Source organism: Chenopodium album, chromosome 23 (assembly GCF_948465745.1).
Source record: "Chenopodium album chromosome 23, dcCheAlbu1.1, whole genome shotgun sequence".
NCBI lineage: Eukaryota > Viridiplantae > Streptophyta > Magnoliopsida > Caryophyllales > Amaranthaceae > Chenopodium > Chenopodium album.
In genome coordinates this window covers 11,508,305-11,531,706 of record NC_137856.1, presented here as the reverse complement: position 1 = coordinate 11,531,706, position 23,402 = coordinate 11,508,305, and the positions used below count along the sequence as shown (strand labels likewise).

The 23,402-nt window shown below is 35.6% G+C and overlaps 2 protein-coding genes across 2 annotated transcripts; one reads left to right on the top strand and one right to left on the bottom strand.

The window, feature by feature from the left end:
• Positions 1-824: 824 nt before the first annotated feature.
• On the bottom strand, positions 825-5,332 carry LOC145609261 (uncharacterized). Its single transcript, XM_081664789.1, has 6 exons — positions 4,781-5,332; positions 3,831-4,003; positions 2,874-2,958; positions 2,604-2,801; positions 1,157-1,329; positions 825-1,044 (listed from the first exon to the last, which is right to left on the bottom strand). Exons 1-6 carry the CDS (start codon positions 5,147-5,149, stop codon positions 993-995), a joined length of 1,050 nt encoding a protein of 349 aa, XP_081520915.1. The 5' UTR covers positions 5,150-5,332; the 3' UTR covers positions 825-992.
• A 3,593-nt stretch (positions 5,333-8,925) lies between these two features.
• Positions 8,926-10,317, top strand: LOC145607031 (uncharacterized). The gene has a single exon (XM_081662817.1). The coding sequence runs from the start codon at positions 8,926-8,928 to the stop codon at positions 10,315-10,317; it is 1,392 nt and encodes a 463-aa protein (XP_081518943.1).
• The last annotated feature ends 13,085 nt before the right edge of the window (positions 10,318-23,402 follow it).

Here is a 23,402-nt window from a genome sequence, read left to right as displayed (position 1 = left end):
GAGAGAGAAAAGTAAAAGTGAAAGTAAGAGAGAAGATTGAAGAGTTATTTAAGAAAGGGTAACTTAAGGGAGTTCATATAAAAATACGGGCGTTACCCGGTAAATATCAGGCGTGGTTTAGTACCCCCGAAGAAAAGAAAAATATGGGAGAGAAGTAGAGAATGGAGTAGAAAGTAAGAAGGAAAAAGAAACTTGGTGAATTTTGGTGAAGAATTGGGTGTTAATGGACATTTGTGGTGACTGGTGAGAAGGGGTTGAGTTCTTTGACTTTTTGAGTGAGAGAGTAGCAAGGAGAAATAAGGAAGAAGAGGGAATTGTATGAAATAATATGAAACTGAGGTAGTAGAAGATTAGTTCGAATCTCAGTTGACGGGGCAGGCTCGCCCCAGGGGTCGGGGTGAAATTTCGCTGCAGCTGCTGTGCTTGATGATTATATTTCGCTTGCTGATTAGATTTTTATAATTAATCACTACAAGAAAGCAAATATTTACCAACTAAAATTACCCAAAAAGATGACAGCTGATATATACCAACCAATTTATAAAAACAAATGACAGTGCATAGTCTCTATTATCCAGCCTACTGCCTACAAGTTTACCGGAAACGGAGTTTGGATTTCATGGATGAAAAACCAACCAAGTCCAGGCATGAAAACATGCATTCTTGTTAGGATTACATTCGGGTAGCAAGATTTGACATAAGAAGCTATAATTACAAATTAGTGTTGGAAATTATCCTGATATGTATGGCTTACGAATGAGGATATATAAGTAGTATATATTTTTATCTCCGGTATAATTTTTAATGGCTTAACTTCTCACAGATGAAAATTTTACGGGCGCTTATCAACATATAAACCTTCCAACAAGAAGAGAGGCAAAATCACATTCTTTATAAAAGCAGAATTTCAACTATTGAACATCACAATTCAATTACCATGCTGTTCATATAAATGTACAACCTGAAGTTCACTATGAAAGAGAAGTGGGTTATCATTCATCATCAATGGTCCATAGAAAACGAGCGTAAGCTGCGAGAGTGTTGCTGCAGGAAACAAGCATAAGAAAATCAGCTAATTTCAAATTCATTAAATTGTGGGGAAAAACATGCATACTTTGAAGTTTAAAATCCTGGAAGACTTGGGAAAGATCAATACCTATCTCCAGGGGCAGCTTCAATAGCTCGTTCCATGTAATATAGTGTTTTTTCCTGGTCATGATGAATATCCCATAGTAACGTTGCATACTGCAACAACATCTCCCCATCTTGTGGGTAAGCCAATATGGCACGTGAGTAATATTCTTCAGCACTCTGAAGATCACCCTTTGTCTGTGATTAGAACATATCATCAACCAAAAAAGTCACATTCCAGACAAAGTTAAAAGGGGCTTACACGGTCCAAAAGTTCACATATACAAGAAAACTCTACCAAAGGAATTAACACGGTCTAAAAGTTCACAGTTACAAGAAATTTAGATAGAACGGAGATCGCAATAATGTCCTCATGGAACTCATTCACAACTTTAAGGAATTGATACCTGATGCTCCAAATTCTAGTGGGTGCTTGGATATAATTGAAAAGTTGGGGTAGGTTGCAACAGTTTTAGGCCCGGGGAATAGTAGGGAGGGGATCTTAAGGAAGCAATACATCAAACAAATATGCATAAATCAGTTCAAACTATAATCTCCTGTCACTATGAATCAATGACTTTGTCTCAGAATCAAATACCTTCAAATGGTCAATGCGATGGTTTACAAATTACAAATACAACACTATCTATTTTTATTAATTGTTCCGACTTTTTCACTATTCACATGTTTTACTTTGACCATTTTTCTTATATTGACAATAAAATATAAGTGTTATTTATGTATAAAGTTTCATCTACTCTATATACCTATCTCTAGAGACAACTTCAATTTTAGACAATTTTCAGTTCAACCATTTGAGATTGAAGAAAATATGGTAGCTTGCAGGAAGAAGATAGGAAAGCCAATCTGTATTGTATGGCATGCAATTTGCTAAAGCAGTATTATCACATTTGACTACGGAGAAACAAACAGTTTGCAATGACAACATTTTCGACTGTAATGCTACTTTTAAGTCAATCATCATTTTCCTTGCTGGATACTGCTGCTAGCTTATGATTCTGTCTTCAACTCTTCCTATAAGGTGGGGAGAGAGGGGTCAAATGAGCATGAAGCTGTGTTTTGCACTAAAAGTTGCTGGAGGTTGTAATCAGATGTTAGGATTTCTTTGTTGCTTTAGCTGTAAAACTTTCTTGGTAAATATTATATTCTATCCGTCCCATAATATAAAGGTCACATTGGTCACAATTATGTGGTCATACTAAAAAACTAATGAGCAAAAGTTTTCATTAGTATATACAAAAGACAATTATGTAATATATTGTTACATTGCTCACAATGTTTATAATTTTAACTTTTATAAAGTTTGTTGAATACTTGATTAAAGATATTGATGGTCAAAGGTATACTTGGAAAACCATGGAAATGGCACTATGCTAGGGAATAGAGGGACATTATTTGCTTTATTTTACAGTAATAGAGTAAATGCTCTTAAAATACAGTTGGAGGTTCACCTGATATAAGAACTGAGCATACTTCTTCAAAAATAGGGGATCTGATGGATCTTTCTCGATCATCCTTTTATAGTAGTTTTCTACATCAGCACTGTTTATAGGGGCTCCTGCTTCAAAATTTGTACTGTCAATGCCACCATCAACGCCAACTACAATCTCATCTGCAGGATGCAAGTGAATTGATTTTTGTAGGTCTTCCTGAAAGCCAACCCCAGTTAGGTTCCCCCCAAGACTGAACGATCAAACATTCACTTTAATAGAAATTCATACCTGTCCGAGGTCAGGTTGAATAGAACCCTCATGTTCATCATCACCTACTTCCCAAAGGAACTTAGCATATGCTGCCAGAACATTGCTGAAGCATGAGGTAAGATGTCAGCATTTCAGCGAATTCGCCAAATTACACTTTAGAGCTTCTTATATATATCGTGACAGGAATGCAGGTACTAACATAGAAATTCCTAATACTCACACATCACAACAGATTACGCTGATGCTAGCTTAAAGCCACAACTAAGGGTTTATACCTTTGCAGTTACAGGGGAATAGGATTGCATACATACATATGAGGCCTGTGTCAAAAAAATTCGTTTTCTAAGATGCTGCTCAAATATGTGTTCAATTTGGTACTTGTATATGTACTTTAGATACATACAACAGAATGGCAAATAAAATTTCACTTATTGTTATTTCTCCAAATACATTGATTAGGAGTTAAGCATATCTCTAATCATAGTTATAGACACCTACATTTGTCCTCCCCATTCAATGTTTAAATCAAAACCGAGATTTACTGAAGACTTGAACTTTACATATGCACAACCATAACCTAGTTCAATTATGAAGTAATTAAACCCCAATACTTTTAATTACAATAATCAAAGATAAGTTCTGCAGAAAAATATGTCTGAAAGCCCAGTTACTTTACACTTATAATATAAGTTTAAGTTAAAATCAATTCATATAATATAAGTTCATATGACTTGAGTTCAGGGATAAAACGTTCTACTCTGTAATAATAATGAAGTGAAATTCAGATTTACATTCGTATAAGAGATGATTGATTAATCATTATCTTCCTTTAATTTCCCTATGTTAAGGGGAAATAATCATGATACTTAAAACTTAACAAGATAGGGAAAAAAGTACAAGCTGATTGTACATGTAGTAAAAGGTGAACTATGTCAAGCTAACATTAAGTAGCAGTATGGTACAAACATTACACACCTATCCTTGGGAGCAGTTTGAGCAGCAAGCTCAAAGTATCCCGAGGCTCTTTCCTGATCGCGATGGAGCTCCCACACCAATTGAGCATACTGTGAAAGAATTTCCCCATCACTAGGATCAGCTATTGTGGCGCGAAAATAATACTCTTCTGCTCCTTGAAGGTCTCCTTTTCTCTGTTTCAAAACAAATTATTCAACAACTTTATCCAAAGTTAATACAAAATAAAAACTGTTTAATAAGTGTTTATTTTCCTATATTGATGCAGAATGTAGCTTAGTTAACACATTTAAAAAAATATTGCTACAAAAGAACCTATTGCAAAAAATAACAAAAGCAAAGTTTGCAAAAGCTAACAGTGGGTCCAAATGAACTATGCCTAGTTGCTCTCAACTTCTGTTATGGAAGTTGCAAAATTACTTTATTTGGTCAAAGATTTTCTTTATCTCTTTCCTCATCACACGAGTCTATTTTTTTCCTCTCTTTAATTTTTCAAAACTATGCACCCCATTTTGCAATTAAAAGAGAACGGATGAAGTACATATTATAATAAATTGACTAAGATGAGTTTAAGATCATTCATTAAGAGAGCCTATTAAAGGTTTACTTCTGTGATTTTAAGGCAAATATAAGTCCTTGTTTCCATATCTTGAATATAAACTTGGACTCTCTCTTGATACCCCACTTCAAATACAATACCCCACTTCAAATATATTCCTGGGCCTCAACCATCAGCTTAAACTTTTGGTTGAATTGGTCCTCTTACATGGTATCAAGAGCCAGCGTGACACAAAGGTCTATCAGCAAACAGAATCATATAGAATATAAATTCAATATACAGTATCATACAAAACTCATAACAGTTTTTCTTACAAAAATTACATTTATTTCCTAGAAACAATACATATTTACAGGAAAGCATATTATAAAATAGGCATATCATAAAATCTGACCTGTAGAAATTGAGCATACTTGTTCAGAACCAAAGGATGATTAGGAAATTCATCAAGCAACTCTTTATAATACTCTTGATCATTTTCTCTATCTTCTCTAAAATTATCAAAATGATCCTTAATCCCAAGCCCAGAAGCAAGGTACATAGGTGGACTAGGTGGTGGTTCATCATCTTCAACATCTAATTTCTTCTCAAACCCACCAACAATTTCACCCAACTCATCACCTTCTTCTTCGATTAAATCCATGTTTGGTTTCATAAAACTAAAATCACCATCACCCTGAAATTCTCTATCAATCTTTTCATCTTGTTCTTCAACACCATGATTATTGGTGTATATCGATAAAGACAGGGCCGTTTCTAACATTTTTGAGGTTTTTTTTTTTCTTATTGATTTTGAGATTGAAGATGGTATTATTCTATGTTATTAGGAAATTAATAGAACAGGGATCTTGATTTTGCCTTTGCTTGAGAGTGAAAATTTCTTGCAATTAAAGGACATCTAATTTTATTTTATTTTTGCTTAAAGATTTGAAGCGCAACACGTGTAGAGCATACGTAGGAGGGTAGTGTGGGTGATATATAGCTTGGGACTTGCACCTTTGATGACGAGTTACGGTTAAAGGTGTTAAGTGTTTGGGTCGGTTTGATAAAGTCTGGTTGGATATAATTTTGAATTTTAGTATTGCCAAATTATTGGTTCAAATAAGTCAATATTTGAAAATTACGAGTTAATTTTTAGGATCAATTTTGGATCGGGTTGGTTGGATATAGGGATGTTAGAGGGTGCGGGGTCTCGATTTTGCGGGTGGTGGGGCGAGAATGGAGATAAAAACTTTACCCGTCATGGATGATGGGGCAGGGGTGGACTTTTTGTTGAATTGGTCTTCGACACCCTGTGAAACATTGTCCCATATTCTTGAAGGACGAACTCGATTTTGTAGGTTATCTTTATATACTCTTTAAAACACTTAGTTTACATTTTTTTTTTAATCGAAAACTAATATTATGGCCAGCAAGTTTAAATATTGTTATTTTAACATCGCTATATTAATTAAAAAAAAAGTCAATATGATAAAATAAAGAGAAGTTTTTGGGTGGCAATTGCAATCGCCTTACCAATGACTTCGTGGGATCAACACAAAATTAGAATGAAAATTAGATAATACACCCGGGTGCACCATGCTCATGGTGCACCTTTGTTTGGCATGGTGCACCCGGGTAAACAAAAAAAGGCGGAAAGAACATATAGTGTTTGATAAAGAACATACCTATGTTTGACAAAGAACATACCTTGAATATGTTCTTTGAGTGTGATTAGTGTGTCCTTTTGAGTAAAATTATATGTTCTTTACATTATAACTTATGTTGTTTAACATATGTTGATAAACATATATGTTTTTTTTGGGTTTAATAATACAAAGTATGTTCTTTGAATTTGGCGTGTATGTTCTTTAAGGTCGTAGTGACGCCCAAATTCTATTTTTATTATCATATGTCATATTTAAATTACTTTTATTATCGTATGTTCTTTGAGTTTTATTAGTGTGTTATTTAGGTATTAACTATATGTACTTTACAATATAAATTATGTTCTTTTAACATATGAATTTGATATTGAAATCTTAAATTATTTTTTTATTGAAAATAATATTAGAGTATAAAACTAAATTATTATGGGAAGTTGAATTTTTTTTGGAGAGATAGAAAATAATTTTTTGGGGAAATGATATTTTTGGTAAGGATTTTTTAAGAGGTGATTAACATTGGCATGACTCGCATCCCGACCCGATCCGGCCCGAAATAGGGTGGGTTTGGGCAAACCTAAATTTGCATTTTTAGTTAAAACACAAACCGGGCTCGAAAAAAGCCTGAAAACCCGTTACTTTTCTACGGGTTTGGGCACGACAAATTATGATATGGCCCGGCCCTACTCGATTTTTTATCACATCTAAATTTTTCCCATTAATAATTTGTAATTTTCTAGAAAATTTTATTAAGTTTTTATTAAATCTTTTTATTATATCTTTATGATCTTTGGTAATTCATGTTTTTGTCAAATACAAACATGTTCTTTGTCAAATACATGTATGTTCTTTATGAAACACAGGATGTTCTTTCCGCTTTTTTTTATTTATCCGGGTGTACGATGAGCATTGTACACCTGTGTGTATAAACCACGGATTGAATTAGAAAAGCTCAACCTTTTAAAATGTTAAATTAATTGTAATGACATCATTAAAGTAATTGTTAATATCATCTAAACAATTAATTAACCATATCATCCAACCAGTTAACCATATCATTAATCCTATGTAGGGTAAGGGGGAAGAATAAAAAAAATTGTAAAAAGCAAAAAGTAGTTGAGAGAATTGGAGAAGCGAGAATATTAAGATAATAAAATATGATTTATGTTAGTTGGGTCCACTATGTGAGAGAAATGAATTATATATTGTAAAAGATTTCAAAATATGAAAATGGTGCAAGTATTTAAAAACGGCCGGAAAAGGAAAGTGGAGCAAGTATTTAAAAACGGAAGGAGTAGTTACTAATACTATCCCGACAATTACACATCTCATCCAAACAACGAATTATATAATCAAACATATACAAATCATATCACTAATAAATAAAGCCGGTCAACACTTGACATTTCAACTTTTTGCCAAGTGTCGTGCCATGTAGGCCGCTACAAATAAGTATTTTTGTGACACATGAAATAAGGTAATAAACAATCGTATACAACTAACTTTTCGTATATACAAAATTAATCGTAGCTTTTAATATATATTCTATAACTCAGTTATATTTCCAACATTAAATTTGTTTTAAAAAGTTCTTTAAAATAAGATTCATAATATGTTTAATTTATTTAAAAAATATTAGAAAATTATTTAAAACAAGTTTTAATCAGTATACTACCTCCGTTAAATGTTATGTCTAACTTTAGAATATTTTATATCTCACAAATACTCCAAAGTTGCACATAACATTTAACGGAGGTAGTATAATTTTAATTTTGTATAAAAAATACTTTATTTTAGTTTAGTAAAATAATTTAAGTTCAATAAAAATACTTCAAGTCAATAATTAACGTAAATATCTATTTACAAACAAAACTATAGAAAGTACACTATTATATAAATAAGCGATATAATATTGTATGTCTAAAATCCCGAATTACAAAAAGGGATTAAATGACGGTATTTAACATTCAAGCCAAAAAGTTTATCCTATATTTTTATCAACCCTCTAGCATTATATTACTAGTGATTAGCATTACAAAATTCACAAATATCTATTCATAATCCAATTAGGCTAACTTTATTTCTTAGTACGTAATATCGATGAATCAAATTGAATTTGATGTGGATAAATATATTTGGCTACTCAACTTTATATAATACAAGTACATCTTTCTATGAGGTCTATGCTCTAGTACTTGATTTTAATGTGAGAAATTTATGAATAATATGTTAATGTAAATTAAAGGAATTTCAATGTTACTCATTAAATTAAAATTATTTATAGATTATGATGAGCAAGTTATATAAGATTCTAAACCATGCATATCAATGTGGACTGTAATAGTTTAAGCTTTCTAACGTGAGATATAATCTAATATAGATCTTTCATCTAAAATTATCTATAGAAAAAAATGTCAACCATGAAAGTTCCCAGTAAATTACATCAATTATTATTTAAAAAACAAAAAGATGTCACAAAAATATTGTACAAACCAAAATTAGATTTGCACATAAATTAAAAGAGTGGGAGAGAAAAGAGAGAATTGTTAAATAACTAGACGCATTCCATTTTTCTCTCTTTCTCCCTCTCCCTTTTCTTGTTCTCTCTCTATCAATTATTTTCTTTTCTTCTTTGTTCTTTCTCTAAATTTTCACTTTTTCTCTCTCTAATCTCCTCTGGTTTTGCTTCCATTTTCTCTTAGATTTATGTCACCCTCCCCTCATCGTCCTTTAGGACGATGATGAGTGAGTTGACCTTTATAACAGCTTTTACACACGACCATCTAACAAAATTGTTTTCCATTGAACATAAGCATTCTTACAAAAAAAAGAAAAAAAAAGCACAAAATAATATAAATTATTGACTACACACATTATAAGAATCATACTTTTAGCAATGGCAGGTTTATCACCATTTCAACTCTTAGAAATAAATCTAATATCAGCTCAAGATATAGCTAAGGTTGCACGGTCCATGCGAACGTATGCCGTGGCATGGGTTCACCCAGATCGAAAGCTTACCACCCGTGTCGACACACAAGGTGTAACCAACCCAACATGGAACGATAAGTTTGTCTTTCGCGTCGACAACCAATTTCTTCAATCAGATACATCAGCCATTATGATTGAAATCTATGCATTACATTGGTTCCGTGATGTTCACGTGGGCACGGTACGAGTCCTTGTAGGCAATCTCATTCCCCCACAAACAAGGACCTTTAATCACAACCATCTTGGCATGCGATTTGTTGCTCTTCAAGTTCGTCGCCCATCTGGTCGACCCCAAGGTATTTTAAACGTCGGTGTTACCGTCTTAGATAGCACCATGCGTAGCATGCCATTGTACACTCAACTTAGCACATCAGCTGTTGGGTATCAAAAGTTGATGGGTCAAGATGAGAATCATAATAGTCATCCACAAGATGGTGAGCTTAATAGTCAGAAGGGTTTGAACCAACTTCGACGGGTGAAAAGCGAAAGAAGCTCTATTCTTGAAAATGAATATGACCCAGGTTACATATTCCCCAAGCCTAATAATTCAATAATCAATGGTTCAGAAAATATTAACGAAGAATATAATAAGAAGGGCAAGCACATGTTTGATAAGCCATTATCTATAATAGATGGAGTTGAAGCTGGATCAAATATGAGTTTAGCTGTCAAATTAAAAGACCAAGAAGGTAAAAAGGCCGAATCGGTTGTGAGTTATGCAGCAGCTTCATCAATTAAAGGGATATCAAACAACTACAATAACGCAAAAGCAACGCAAGATAAAACAACAATATCTACCAACAAAAAGCACAATTGGTTACCACATTACTCATCTATCACAAAAGACTTTGCTGCAGGGTCGGTATGGTCTGAATCAGAAATAGGGCCATCGCCATCAGAAGTGGCAGCAGCAATTGCAGAGAATAATAAGTTTAAGCACTTTGAGGAAAAAGGGAGCTCAATAATAATGGATTATGAAAGTGAAGGAGTAAGGACAAAGCTAGAAAGATGGAGATCGGAGATGCCAACGGCTTATGGTTATGGTGGTTCTTACATTGATGGTGGTAGTAGTAGTAGTAGCACCATCTTCCCTCGGACGATACATACTCGTCGACATACCGCTGATGGTGGAGCTGGTAAATTCTCATGTTTTGGAAATATTTGTGGGTACGAATGTTCCATAGTATGTGGTAAAAACGATGAAGATGATGATAATAACAACAATGGTGGTGGTAAAGCTAAGAATAAGTATGATGCTCGAGCACCTTCTTTAGATTCTGTGTCCACATATTTTTGAGTGAGTAGGAGAGTTTTGAAGATATTGGGTAGGGGAAGAAGACTACACAATTTACTTTCTTTTAATCATAGTAAATTCTGAATGTTAAGCAGAAGATTGAATATTGTTGGTGGTGTCATGCCTGATTCTAACCTCTTCTCTAAAACGTATTCATCTGTGCATTAATTTTGGGAAAAAATTTGTAATATGGTCTTTTTTTTTTCCACCTTATATTGCAATTGCTTTTACTTACAAGACATTCGTAATGTTCTTACTAGTGGCTTGATATCCAAACCAAAGAATCAATCTATTCTTCTATCATTATTCTTTTTGGTTGCCTTTATACATGAGTACTAGCTAATATTTCATATTAAAGGTATATATACTTGATTTACATCATTAGCGACTAATGTTTCTTTGTTTTTTTTTTTTTTAAAAAAAAAAAATATCAAGAAAAGTTTAGAGGGACACAAAATTTAAATGAAAACAGTCCCCTTTATAGTAAATGATGATAATAAGTTAAATTTATTGAGAACTTAAAATGTATTGATAGTTTGATACATATGAAAGCTGGTGAGTAAAACTAATTCTTTGCTATCACTTATTTTTATCGGCAATACAAAAATTCCAAGAACATAAATGTTAACAACTTAGGTAATTTTGATTTTTGTTCTTTTATTTTTTTGGGGGGTGGGAGAGGGAGAGGGAGGGGGGAGGGTGGGATCGAGAGCAACAAGCATATTTCAATACAAGCTATATTTCCTTTATTATTTTGCTACAAGTACACATCATCTAAATTGTAAAGGTTGTGCATGTGTATAATGAGGGTTTTTATTTTTATTTATATATTTTTTTGGAATTGTACACAATAAGTTGGCTAGCTTATTGTACGTACTCTATTAGATTGACAACATAACCCATTGATGTTAATGCTACTACTTCCTCCATGTTTATTAAGTAATCCTTCCGTTTGTTTTTATTTGCATCACTTTCTTTTTACGGGTGTTATTTTTTAAATGCATCTTTTTTAACATAGAAAAGGAAATATATTAAAGCCCTTTAATTTAGGACCAAATTTTTAAATGTATCACTTCTATACTTGGTAACTTTATACTATATTTTATCATTTTTCTTTCTTACTTTAGACCTCACTCAAACTATTTTATCATTTCTCTCTCTTTTATGATGGTCCCTATTTAAATAATAAAAAATATCTATCATCTATCACATATTTTCTCTTTCATGGTCCCCATCTTACTTTTACTATAATAATTTATTCACATACTCACAATATTATATTACTCTCCTAAAACTTCGCACATTCCTAAGTGATGATGTAAAAAAAAAAAAAAAAAAAAAAAAACGAGGGGATTATTACACTAACCAAATGCAGCAGCGTTTTAATAAGTTTTACACTTCCTTTTTGGCGAAAAGTTACATTTTAATATTATGCCTCTCTCCTTCCCGATGTAAAGTGACATTTATGTCACTTTTATGACTATTTTAATGGCCATTTCTTAATAATTTCCTCTCATTTTTGCCTTTATTTCTCTTATTTTCTTCTTTTATCCTTTAATTTAGTCATTTTTTCATTTTAATTATATTGTAGCTTATTTTGTTCTTTATTTATATTCATAATTTAAGAATAATTTTCTTTCTCACCTTTTTCTTTCCTTTTATTTTCAATTCTAATTTAACATTTCATTTTATTTACTTTTATTTATTATTTTATTTTACTTTTGTATGGTTTGTGTAGGTGTGAATTCAACATTTCTGATTTAAGGCAAGTGTTTCAATTTGTTGTCGTGTTCGAGGCACAAAATTTGAGCCAAGCAAACATTGCTATGCTGCCACTCTTCTTCCCTCTTAACCTACACTACCTCAACTCATTATTCATCACCACACACACTCCCCTGCTCCCTCACCTCAAAGACAACTCTTGTATTCCACCAAGTCAATTCATAGCCACCCCGCACAACTCCTTCTCCTTACCTCCCAAACCAGCCGCACAACCACCCCAACACAGGCATCCCCAATTAGCCACTTAAATTCACCAATATGCCACCAATTCACGACCCTATCAGCCGTCCCCTGCAAAACAACCACCATCACCCACCATCTCTAACCTAGCAAATTAAATATCGTAGAAGTCCACCACCGGCAACAAGATCGGCTAATAGCACCAAGATTAGCAATAAGAACTGTGTAGCCGCTTCAAACGTCCACCAAATTAGCCCCAAATCGATGATCCTATAGAGCGGGCGCTCTTTAATACGGCGCAGACGCTCCTCAATCATCCAATATTTATCAATTTTAAGCAAAAGCAAGAAGCATCCGCTCTAACAGGTACGAGCGACCGCTCCGTTGTGGGTGTTGTCTTTCTTAATTCTCTCGTGATTTGCGTGTGAATGGAACTGCTTATGTGATTTTGTTGATGATGATGAACGACATTGTAGGCGTTGTTCGAAGTGTGCTTACGTAAAGTATGTTGTGAATATGTTTGACACTCATAGGAAGTGGAAATTAACGTACGACTAGGGATACGATTAGGGTCAAAGCAAACTAGGGAGCCGCCAACAAGTTTTTAAGAAACTTGTAAACCGTTCACTGATCACATAAGGCAACAAGTAATAAGGGACAACGATACACAACAACAATTGACCCATGAAGGTTACACCTCATTCATAATTCATGAGATTATTAACTCCATATGGTTCGGAACCAGGATCAGGGATGATGATAAGAAGTGAGTCATGGAGTCGCATTCACCCATATTGGCCTCTACTCGATTCTTATTGCGAAAAGTGGTTCCTGTGATTTGAAAGGCATGCAAACAAAGATTCAATTTGCTCTAAACTATAATTATACTAAATCGGTTTAATGTTAATGCAACACATAATTCTATAATATCGTGATCACTTCAATTAACAACAAAATTAAAAAGGAACCTAAACTAGTTGTCCAAATTATCTTATTAGTCGTAATATTCCCATAATAATGTTAGCAAATCAAATAATAATAAACCTAATGATATTAGCAACAAGAAGTATAAAAAGAATTAATAACTCTCATTCCGCGTTTCTTTGAATTGCTACATCATGAGTAAATTGATAGTAACTTCAATAAATAATAAATCAAATTTAATTTGAACTAAATAAAGAGTAAAGTTGATTTGGTTCAAACCCTTTCACGCCTTGGTTTAAATATGGAATTCTGAGTCAAGTGTGGGCTCCTTGAGTACTTAGGGGAAGTATTTTGAGAGAATAGGAAGGCTAGTTAGGATAAAGAGAAAGAAGAGAATGATTGTTGGTGCCCCCTAACTGAGGAAATTAACCTAGTATTTATAGAGAAAATGTGAGGTGTGAAGCATGGAACCCTAGATTTGAAAAGGCGCCGAGGAGAAACCCTACAAAAATACCGCGTCACAACACATAATGCCGCGACACAACTCAGAATGTCGTGACACTGCAGGTACTGCCGTTACACGACATATCTGTCGTGACATGGCATAGCTGTTTTCCTGAAAATCGTCTAGATTCATTATATTTTTGCTTAATAATTAAGTATATGATATTTTAGGCGTCGTTTCAGCTATTCTGGAATAATTTCAGGCCTACGATTTTTATTATTTATTAATCGGACTCAATTTATAAATAACACAAAATGGGTTAAAAAGGGTTTGGGCTAGGATATGAGTTGGAATGAGTTTGAATAAATGGTTTGACTGATTTGTTGACTGAATATTGGTTTTAAGTACTCTCGATATTAAATACTTGACCCGACTAATAATGACGGTGAAAGGATGTTCATCATTGGGTTTGGTTTTGGGAAAACATTTTTAGGTGTCTACAGGCAGCAATTCAGAGCAGTCAAATGAAGGAAGAAGGAGTATGGCATTTTCATTGGTTTGTTTTGGTTATGGGGATTTAATTGTGGGTTTTGTTATATTTATTTTTCTTTTCATTTTCTTTCTTTATTTATATTTCTTTAAAAAAAATTATTTCTTTTCTTATCTTATTTTTATTCTCTTTTTAACCTTGTAATATAAATACCCTTTTTTATGGTTTAATACTCTATCATCTTTTTAGCCCTAATTAGAGAGTTAGATTAGGATTTAGAGAGAAGATTAGCTTAGCTCTAAAAAGAGAAAGTGTTTTGGGTGTTTTTGTCCCTTGGGAGAGTTACAACTCGAAGACTGGTCCTGCTGACTCTGTACCTGCAAAAACAATGGAGACACCGGTTAGGTGGTGCTCCGCCTCCAACGCTCAAGTTAGTAACTTGAAGGAGAATAAAAAGTGCGGAAATTTTGGTGGGGATCTGCTTGGATTCCAAGCTCAGGTGTTCTCTGATGAGAGAGAAAGTAGGATGTAATAAATGATAGTAAATTTCTGAATGTCCCCCATTTTGGGGGAATATCTCCCTATTTATAGGGTCATTGGGAAAAGTGCCCCTCCCTAGGTCATTCTAACCTAGGACTGATGGGCTGCGCCGCCAAATAGCGAATTTTTGGGGAATTGGGCCCTTGAAGGTCGCAATTCTAAGAGAGTATCTGGAGAGGCCACGTGTCAGCTGGAGATTGGTCAAGGATGACATGCCAGCCTCTGACACGTGGCACCTCCTCATTGGTCCACGTACTTGTCGAGGGTAAAAATACCCCAAACATTTGCCCCTCACAGGTGGCACGTGGCAGGCCACGTGGCGCCTGTGACACGTGTCGGCCCATGAAGGGTGAACAGTGAAAACGACCATTTTTTGACAGTGGTGACGGGGATTCGTGCCGTTTCACCCCCTATAAATAGGGATTTACCCCTCCTCTCTCCTCTTCACTTTTCACAATCTTGACTTTTTAGAGAGAGAAAGAGAGTTTTCTTAGAGAGAGGTGCTCTGATCCCGGTTGCGTTTAAGCAAATTCAAGATTTCCGTGTGTTCTTTCGAAGTCACCCGGTCACCGGTTGCTTTTGCCGTTTTCAGATTTTCAGAACTCAAAGTAATAACTATCCGTTTCCTTCTTTAAGTTTTCTTCTTTTTCTTTTCTTTCTCTTAAGCCTGTATACATCGAATTCCGGCTATATACATTAATTTTTCAAAAAATAAAATGAACTCTCCATTTGCACACACGACACTGCCTAGGACGCTCAGCCGGTCACCAGGGACGGCTGAGTCTAGAACCGGGGGTGCCTTGTCTGGAGTTTCTGGAGTGCTTTGCTCATCTCCGGCTTCTTCCCTCTCTGTGTCTGTGCAGGACACAATGGTCAGAACTAAACAAACGGCTACAAAGCCCAGCAGGCGGCGCACTAGGGAAGTGCCCGCAAGTGAGGTTGTTAGGGAGGAGGATTATGAGGCGGCTGAGCAAAGCAATTCAGCTGAGGACACCCCGTCTACCTCCAGCAATAGTGACTCAAGAGGAGACGGTGAGGAGACCGCCTCCTCCCCAGACCAACCAAAGGACGCAGCCGAAGAGGATGCTGATGAACAAGAAGGATCCGGTTCTGAGGGAGAGGTGTTGGGGTTTGGTGAGTCCGACTCACCGCGGAAACAACCCCTCCCGAGGAACCACTCGCAATAATTAAAATCACAAAGCATAAATAAATACTCACAAAGAAAAGATAACGAATCTTACCCTTGAAGCGAGCTTCGCCCAAAACCCGGGGCTCTTACTTGAAAGCTACTAGCACGTCAAGCGCCGTGCCTCCGACGGTATCCACCCACAAATGGGCGAACACAACTTTGAGGTCCGCTACCTTGGAGTTAGCAAGGTCCGACCAAAACCCGAGTGTTATGTAAGTTTAAGAGTTTTCCCAAAAATTATGGAATGCTCTTTTTAACTCCCACTCAAGCACTTTACTCTAAATCCCAAGCTAGGTATTTATAGAGGAAAGTATGAGTGGGAATTTCTATCCCATCAATGTGGGATCATGAAATTCCACAAATTAATTAAAAGCTAAATTAAATTAAAATTGCAAACTAAATCTACAAGTGGCATCACCATGTGAGATGGGTTGGTGAGGACCACATGGAGAGTAGGGGACCATACTTGCTCCCCACTCAATACTCTCCTTGTGCCACATGTCCTCTCCCACTTACTCCCATATTCCAAGCTTCCCCTTTTTTATGGCCCTATGGCCCGAGCCAAGCCACGAGCCAAACCCGAGCCCGGCCCGCACCAGCCCGCACTTAGCCCGCAGCCAGCCTGCACCTGGCCCGAGCCCAGCCCGCACCTGACACGAGCCCAGCCCACACCTGCTGCTGCGATTTGGTGCGGCTGCGGCTGCTGCTGTGCCTAGCCGCGGTTGGCCGGGGCTGCTAGCACGCTGTGCTAGCTTGTCGTGCCCCATAGCATTCGGATGCTCGGGGCACTCCGATGTTAGGGGTATTTTTGGGAATATGGTCGATTTATTATTATTTTGCGCGTCTCGTCTTTTATCATTTTAGACTCGACTTCCGACGATCGGTTTTGACGCTCTAAGCTCGAATTACCGACGTCTAAATATTTAACACTCAGGCGACGAATTCATTTCTTTCGAATTAATTCGTCGAGTTGGTTCGCATATATTTGCTTGGGTGTGACCCGAAGGGTTCAGTCAAGATTAAGCTGTAATACTAATTATATTAATATTACTGATCGGAAGCGGCCTCCACCCAGACATTCCGATCACTTGACCTTATTGAATATATTAGCTTTCTAATAATTCTGAACCCGCTATCAGAATAATACACTTGTTCGAAGGACACCATTCCTTTCAATCTCCCACTTGTCCTTCCGGACAAGTGTGCATTTATTGTATAGCCCTTATCCTATGTCTCTTCATGTCTCTTCATGAACTACAGAGTAAGATTACTAGTCATCTCTGTTACGTCCAGAAGTGTTTCTCGAAATCCGAGTTTGACTGTCTATAAGTAGATGATTTCTAAAATCCATCTGAGCACGACCATGCATTTTTCACAGTCTCGCTCTTTGAGAGGCCTTGTAAACAACAAGACATGTTCCCTATTGTTAGTAAGGGGACATTTCCAGTCTTGTAATGTAGCTTCTCTTACTAATAGGACTCGCCCGCCCGATATCCGTCTTTATAATCCCCAATTACGGCATACGTTTGGCGGATACCAAAACGGACCAGTATTCAAACAAGAGATCTCCCACTACTCATGGTCAAAGGAAAAGAGTTCCGATAGTAATAATGAGAAAATACTTGTGACGATTTTTAAATCTCTTAAAGTATCCTCATAGGTCTATCCAGTATGGCTCTAAACCAATACCTGTGCAAATGATTTGTATCCTCATAGCACAAGAAACGGTGCTACAAATCATACTACACACTAATCTCTGATGGTCATTATTCGTCCACAAAATACGACCTTGATTAGGGATAATTTTCGATTAAAATATTCAATGTTCACTTAATAGGTGTTCCTTTATCCAAGCCATTGACTTGATACCCTATTTTGAATATTTATTCAAATCAAATGGACTCATTATTTAATTCTAAACCACAATTAAATAGTTTTGTGGAATATTCAGAAATATTTTATTCCACTATGAAACTTCAAAATGTTTTATCTTATGATAAATGGTTTTTCCCAAATGTTTTAAGAGTAGTACTCTTCATAAAACATTCATAGAAATCACGCTCATATTTGATATGCTTGATTTCTTTCATGCAATTCACCAAATGTTTTTCCCAAATGTTTTAAGAGTGAATGTTGTCGTTCACTTATTGCAAAGGTTTAGTTAAAATTACTTTGCAAACCTTAGCATCTTCATTATCCACCATTTCCATAATAAGATGATAAAATTTTGAGAGTGTTAATGGATTACATGTGATTCAGGATTTATTGTTCAAGCAATGGCTCCCACTCATTTTCATGATTTGAGACTTTCTACTTGACAACCTGCAATCATTAATGTTCAACAACGAACCTTTCCATTTAACATCTATCTTATTATTGCCTTTAAGGCAACAATATTCTCAACATATATTTTAGTAGACTCCCTGATGATGCCTTGCTTAGGTTTCACTCCAAGCGACTCACAACGATTTGGGAAACCCTAATCACTTGTTAGCATGGAAATTTTCCTTAAATTCCCGCACATTATACATGGATGCACATCCATGTTACCATTCTCAAGCCACGACACTTCTTGCCTCGTGCTTATAAATGGCTTCCTTGCTGAGGATCTAATCCTTGTTAAGGTTTGTGCTTGCAACATCAAAACTCAAATTATATTTGTTTCCATGCGTCAAGAACTTCATCCAACTAATTATCTAAGTTCTATGGATGTTCTTGACTATAATCTAATGATCTAATACTTAGATTAATGTCGATTGGTATTATATACGTACTTCACATGCTCTAAGCATGTAAGTCGTCTGACGATTCCATATCATAGCCTTACATGATGGATTTAATTCTAGAATGATTCTCAATTTTATTCCATCCATGTGACCTTTAGCTCATACAGTTACACTGAGTCTTGCCAAATTGTTCGCTATATGATATGATTGAAAGTCTCTTACTAGAGTCTTTCTCGTTTGACTTAGTACTTAGCCTAGCTTATACTTAGTTCAAATGTTTACTTAGCTTCATACATATGGGTCGAAAGCCTTTCAAAGTCCTTCAAGTTTAACATGGTAATTTCCTTTACTCATTTAAACATTTTAATTAAGTTTATACCATAGAACTTAATTCCAACATGTACTAAGTATCGTCTTTAGCTCGGTCCATTGTCGAAAATACTTACAAATCTAAGCATTTAGCATTTGATAGTTGTTTCACAATAGAGTTTGTAAACATCTTGTTGGACCATTACTTTTGCTCCCACTAAACTTCTTGTTCATCAGAATTTCTATGTTTCTCCATAAGTCAATCCTCTTATTAACTTTATGAGAAAACACGTTCCAATTCCTTTATGCAATGCTTCCTTTAATCCTATGACGGATTCCATGTGCTTGCTTTCAAATCTAGCATTATTTAGATTTTCAAAACCCTTAGACTATTCCATAGTCACTTCCAAAATTCCATTTTGGGAAGGCGGTTTTGGTATCTATTTTGCCATATTTCATTTGCGCAATTTTGCTAGATCAATCACGAAAAGACTTGAGCATTCCGATTGGTGAATGGGATTTTATTAAAGTCAACTCCTTGAAATTAATTATATCCTTTACAACCAATATAGCTATGTATGCATATACATTTCCACATTTGTCAGTTTTCTCCTTGAAAACTTATTTACAATCGATGGGTCTTTCACCTTTCATGCAGATTAATCAAGTTTCAAACATGATTTTCAAACATGGAGTCTATTTCGGATTTTCATGGCTTTTAACCATTATTCGGAATTTGAATTTGTCGTAGCTATCTTACAAGACATTATTCCTTTACTATCTAATAGTAAATAGTATGCTTGTAAGTCTTAGGTTTGTTTCTAACTTAATAGAAAATTTATAGGATTCAATCCAAGCCTTTGGTGAATTCTAAACCTATACGGGGAAATTTGCATCAAACACTGAGTTTTAAGGCGCTTTCAAAGCCCTTTTATTATGTTGATCTTACTCCAACATCTTTAATGTTTTGTGAGTAATGAATTCTCTTTTAAGGCACTTGTAAAGTCCTTTTGAGTATTCTTGATAAAACATTCTCATGAAGTTCTTTAAGGTCTTCCGAGATTCTCAGTTCTAGTTTGTTGCTAAGCTCGATGGTCATCGAGCTCATTTTCCTCCCACTTGTCGTTTTGGAAACGTGTTACTTTCCAGAAAGACACTACTTAGAGCAACAAACAATTTTTGTTCTCAATTACGGATGTGGAGGTAATGCCCGTAGTCTCACTTGAATGCTTACAAAGAGACATGTATATTGTCTTTGGGTAAAAGTTCGTTGTGAAACAAACAGTTAGCTCCTACTTGAGCTATCTTAATCTTTATTGAGCCATTCAACTCCCACTGAGTCACCTAGCTCCCACTGAGCCACTTTGCTCCCACTGAGCTAGTGAACTCCCACTGAGACTAAGAGCCTTAGACATATACTTGAAAAGACTTTTAGAAGTTAATTCTATCCATAACTAAATATGGCGTCCTTTCTTAGCTTCGACATTTTGTTTAGTGTAACATTAGTCATTTGTGCAAATCTTTAAGAAATTTATAGGAAGGGTTGTGAACCATCATCGTTCGAGTCATTTTCAAATGACACCGAGGTCTCCGTGAAGACACACCATGTTCTTTGTGGAGTTATTTATGAAAATTTCCATTCATAACTTTGAGATAGTCACGCTTGGCTCAAGCAAACATCGCTCGATCTAATCTAGACGTTTTGATATCTTGCCAAGTCGATTCTGTACTTCACTAAACTCTTGAGCTACTCAAGTCAAGTTTGTTCACATTTGATGAATATAGCCATATCCTTTCAAATTCTTTGTGAAACGTTGAAGTAATTGAATCCTCTTTAGCCTTCAGAGTCAATTGTCTATACCAAGAACAATAGCTCTCTGTTTTGTTGGTTTCAACAAGTAAGACTTTCTTGTCTTAGAACGATTCCAATTCGAGCAACTATCAAGAGCCTATCTAATAGAGCCTTGAGTACGTTCTTGTCGATGTGACATTGCTAAAGATGTTTGGAACGCAAATCAAGCCCATGACTTGAACTTAGTGAGTTTATCACGTTAGGGAAATGTTTGTTTATAATCAAGGATTTTTAACTCAACGCTTGGATAACCATCCCATTCAAATAAATCTCGCAACTATTGCTCATTACTTTGAATGTGAGTCTTTCCGTGTGTAAATGGATCAATTGCTGATTATGGAACATAATAGCCATTACTTGTTCCAGCCTTTGGCTTAAAAGGTCTTTAAACAAAACATACAACCTTACAACTGATGTAGCTCTTCTTGCTTCATTCTAAGCTTGTAATTTGATAACTTAGCTTAACTTCAATAGTTTGAGGTCACTATCATAGTGGAACACTCAAGCAGTATCCAATACTTGTGAAGACAACGAACTGTTAAGTAAACTATAATAACATGAACTCATGAGTTGAAATGAAATCTAATTCCTTTTCTTCGTTCCTTCTTTCCTATATTTCTTATCATACAATATCTTATAATCTTACTTTAAGAATCATTTCTTTAAGTACCTTGACTTTTATACTTTGTTAGGCATAATCAAGCACATAGTGCGCCGTAAAACAAAGTTCCATCTTTTCCATTAATTCTTACTCGAATTACTACATCAATGAATCCTACTCAATTGTGATGCGAAAAGATACGTTGGTTGTCAAACATTGACAATTTTGAGTTTGCAACTCAATATCTCATGTTTTATCAAAACTACCTAGTATTTTGAATACATGATGTCCAACCATCCTTTCGGACTTAGTTATAAAAGTCATTATGAGAATTGTATTTTAGAAATGTTTTTCCTGTCTTTGAGAACTATTCTCAAGGATTTCCTTTACCAATCATGGAAACAATATTATTTGATTTAGAGTATTATAAATATAAGTGCTAAGTATGACCATTTATCAAGAACATAATAAGTTTGAAATTTAATAGCATTTATGCAAACTTCAATCTTATTAAACGTCTTATTTACGCATAAAAATTGTCCCTATTTGGCGAAAATAAGGCGATTCCAAGATCCAAAGAAACAAAGAGTGGTTAAGCATGCTTTGGCTTGTCTTAAACACTCAATCTTCTTGGTAAGCATTGCCTTGCTAATGGCTCTAAGCCACTCTTGGTTAGACAATCGTCGCATCTAATGCATCTTTGACGATGTGTCTCTTTTGCCACGGTATGTGAGGACTCCTCACTCATACCGACGAGTTAAACCAAAACAAACGTGCACACCCGGTGTGCCTTATGCCCCTTAGAGGAGTGATGGCACCTCGCTTTGGCGTAGCCTACCATCACCATCGTCCGGTTAGTAAGTGTTGTTTGGAAAGGCAAGTTTTACTCAATATTATTAGGGACCTAGGATTTCTATGTTGGTTGATTTAAGTGAACTTAACTAATCATCGCAGCATCAAGAAAACCTAAACATGCATCTAACGAATATTTCACACACATATATATATAACCATAAAATATAAAGTGAAATAATAAATGCATATTGGCAACTAGCATGACCCCTTGAAATCTTCATATCTTCAAAAGGTCTTCATTTGCATTTCAAGGCTTTGTCTTCCAAGATATGCCGTCTTCAAGACTTAACCAAACTATGCAAAAACTAGTGACTATAACTAGGAATAATCTAAATATTAAAGTACAAAAATACTTAACGGTGCGTAGACCGTATAACGGCACGTAGTCCGTATTTTCTATCCTAGTCGGGTCCCACTAGTTGCCATTTCATAAAACCTGTGAGAGAGAGAATATATATATTCCATTCATCCATTCACTATTTGTGAATGGCCCATGCAATTTACAAAATTAACAACAAGTAAAATGCATTCAAACAACGTGCGCACTAGTAACTAATCTAGGTGGTTAATCCGATTAACACGCCTAATTAAAACTAGTCAAAGTTGTTTAACCGATTATATAAATTACGTCATTAATAATTGAAGCTCCCACTAAATTCCGCATTTCCTTAATTAATCCAATTAATTAAGTCGGTAGCACCTTAACTTTTTAAAATGAAATTTTGCCAATGCCGCTCAAAAACCGAGGCCTAGCCTCCCAAAATTTTAATTAAAATAAATAAACGGCAAAATAATTAACATCAAGCCTACTACGGCTAGTCACCTCACCGCACCAAGCATACGCACATGCCAAGACCACGAGCACACGACCCACGGCACACGGCCGCGAGCCGCTGCCACAGCATAGCCGCGCGTGGCTGCTGCTGCCGCGCGTGAGCTGCTGCTGTGCGTGGCTGCTGCCACGCGTGTGGCCCACCATCAAGGCGGCGCAACCACCGTGGCAACCACATGCGGGCTGCTGTGCAGCCCGGCTCGTCATGGTGGTGCATTGCCTCGTTTTGCGTGCCACTATCTTGGGATTTGATCCCTTTTCCGCGAGACAAAAATAATTAATTCTAAATTAATTTTAGAACTAATTTAGTGAGCAAAATAAAACTTTAAACAAGTCTAACTTAATAAAATTTTCAAAGTGCAA

Coding starts and splice junctions, on each gene's coding strand:
- LOC145609261 (XM_081664789.1), bottom strand. CDS start 5,149: ATGTTAGAAACGGCCCTGTCTTTATCGATATACACCAATAATCATGGT. Junction 2,802..2,873: donor TTCAACCTGACCTCGGACAG/GTATGAATTTCT, acceptor GTTGGCTTTCAG/GAAGACCTACAAAAATCAAT. Junction 1,045..1,156: donor GAAGCTGCCCCTGGAGATAG/GTATTGATCTTT, acceptor TGTTTCCTGCAG/CAACACTCTCGCAGCTTACG.
- LOC145607031 (XM_081662817.1), top strand. CDS start 8,926: ATGGCAGGTTTATCACCATTTCAACTCTTAGAAATAAATCTAATATCA.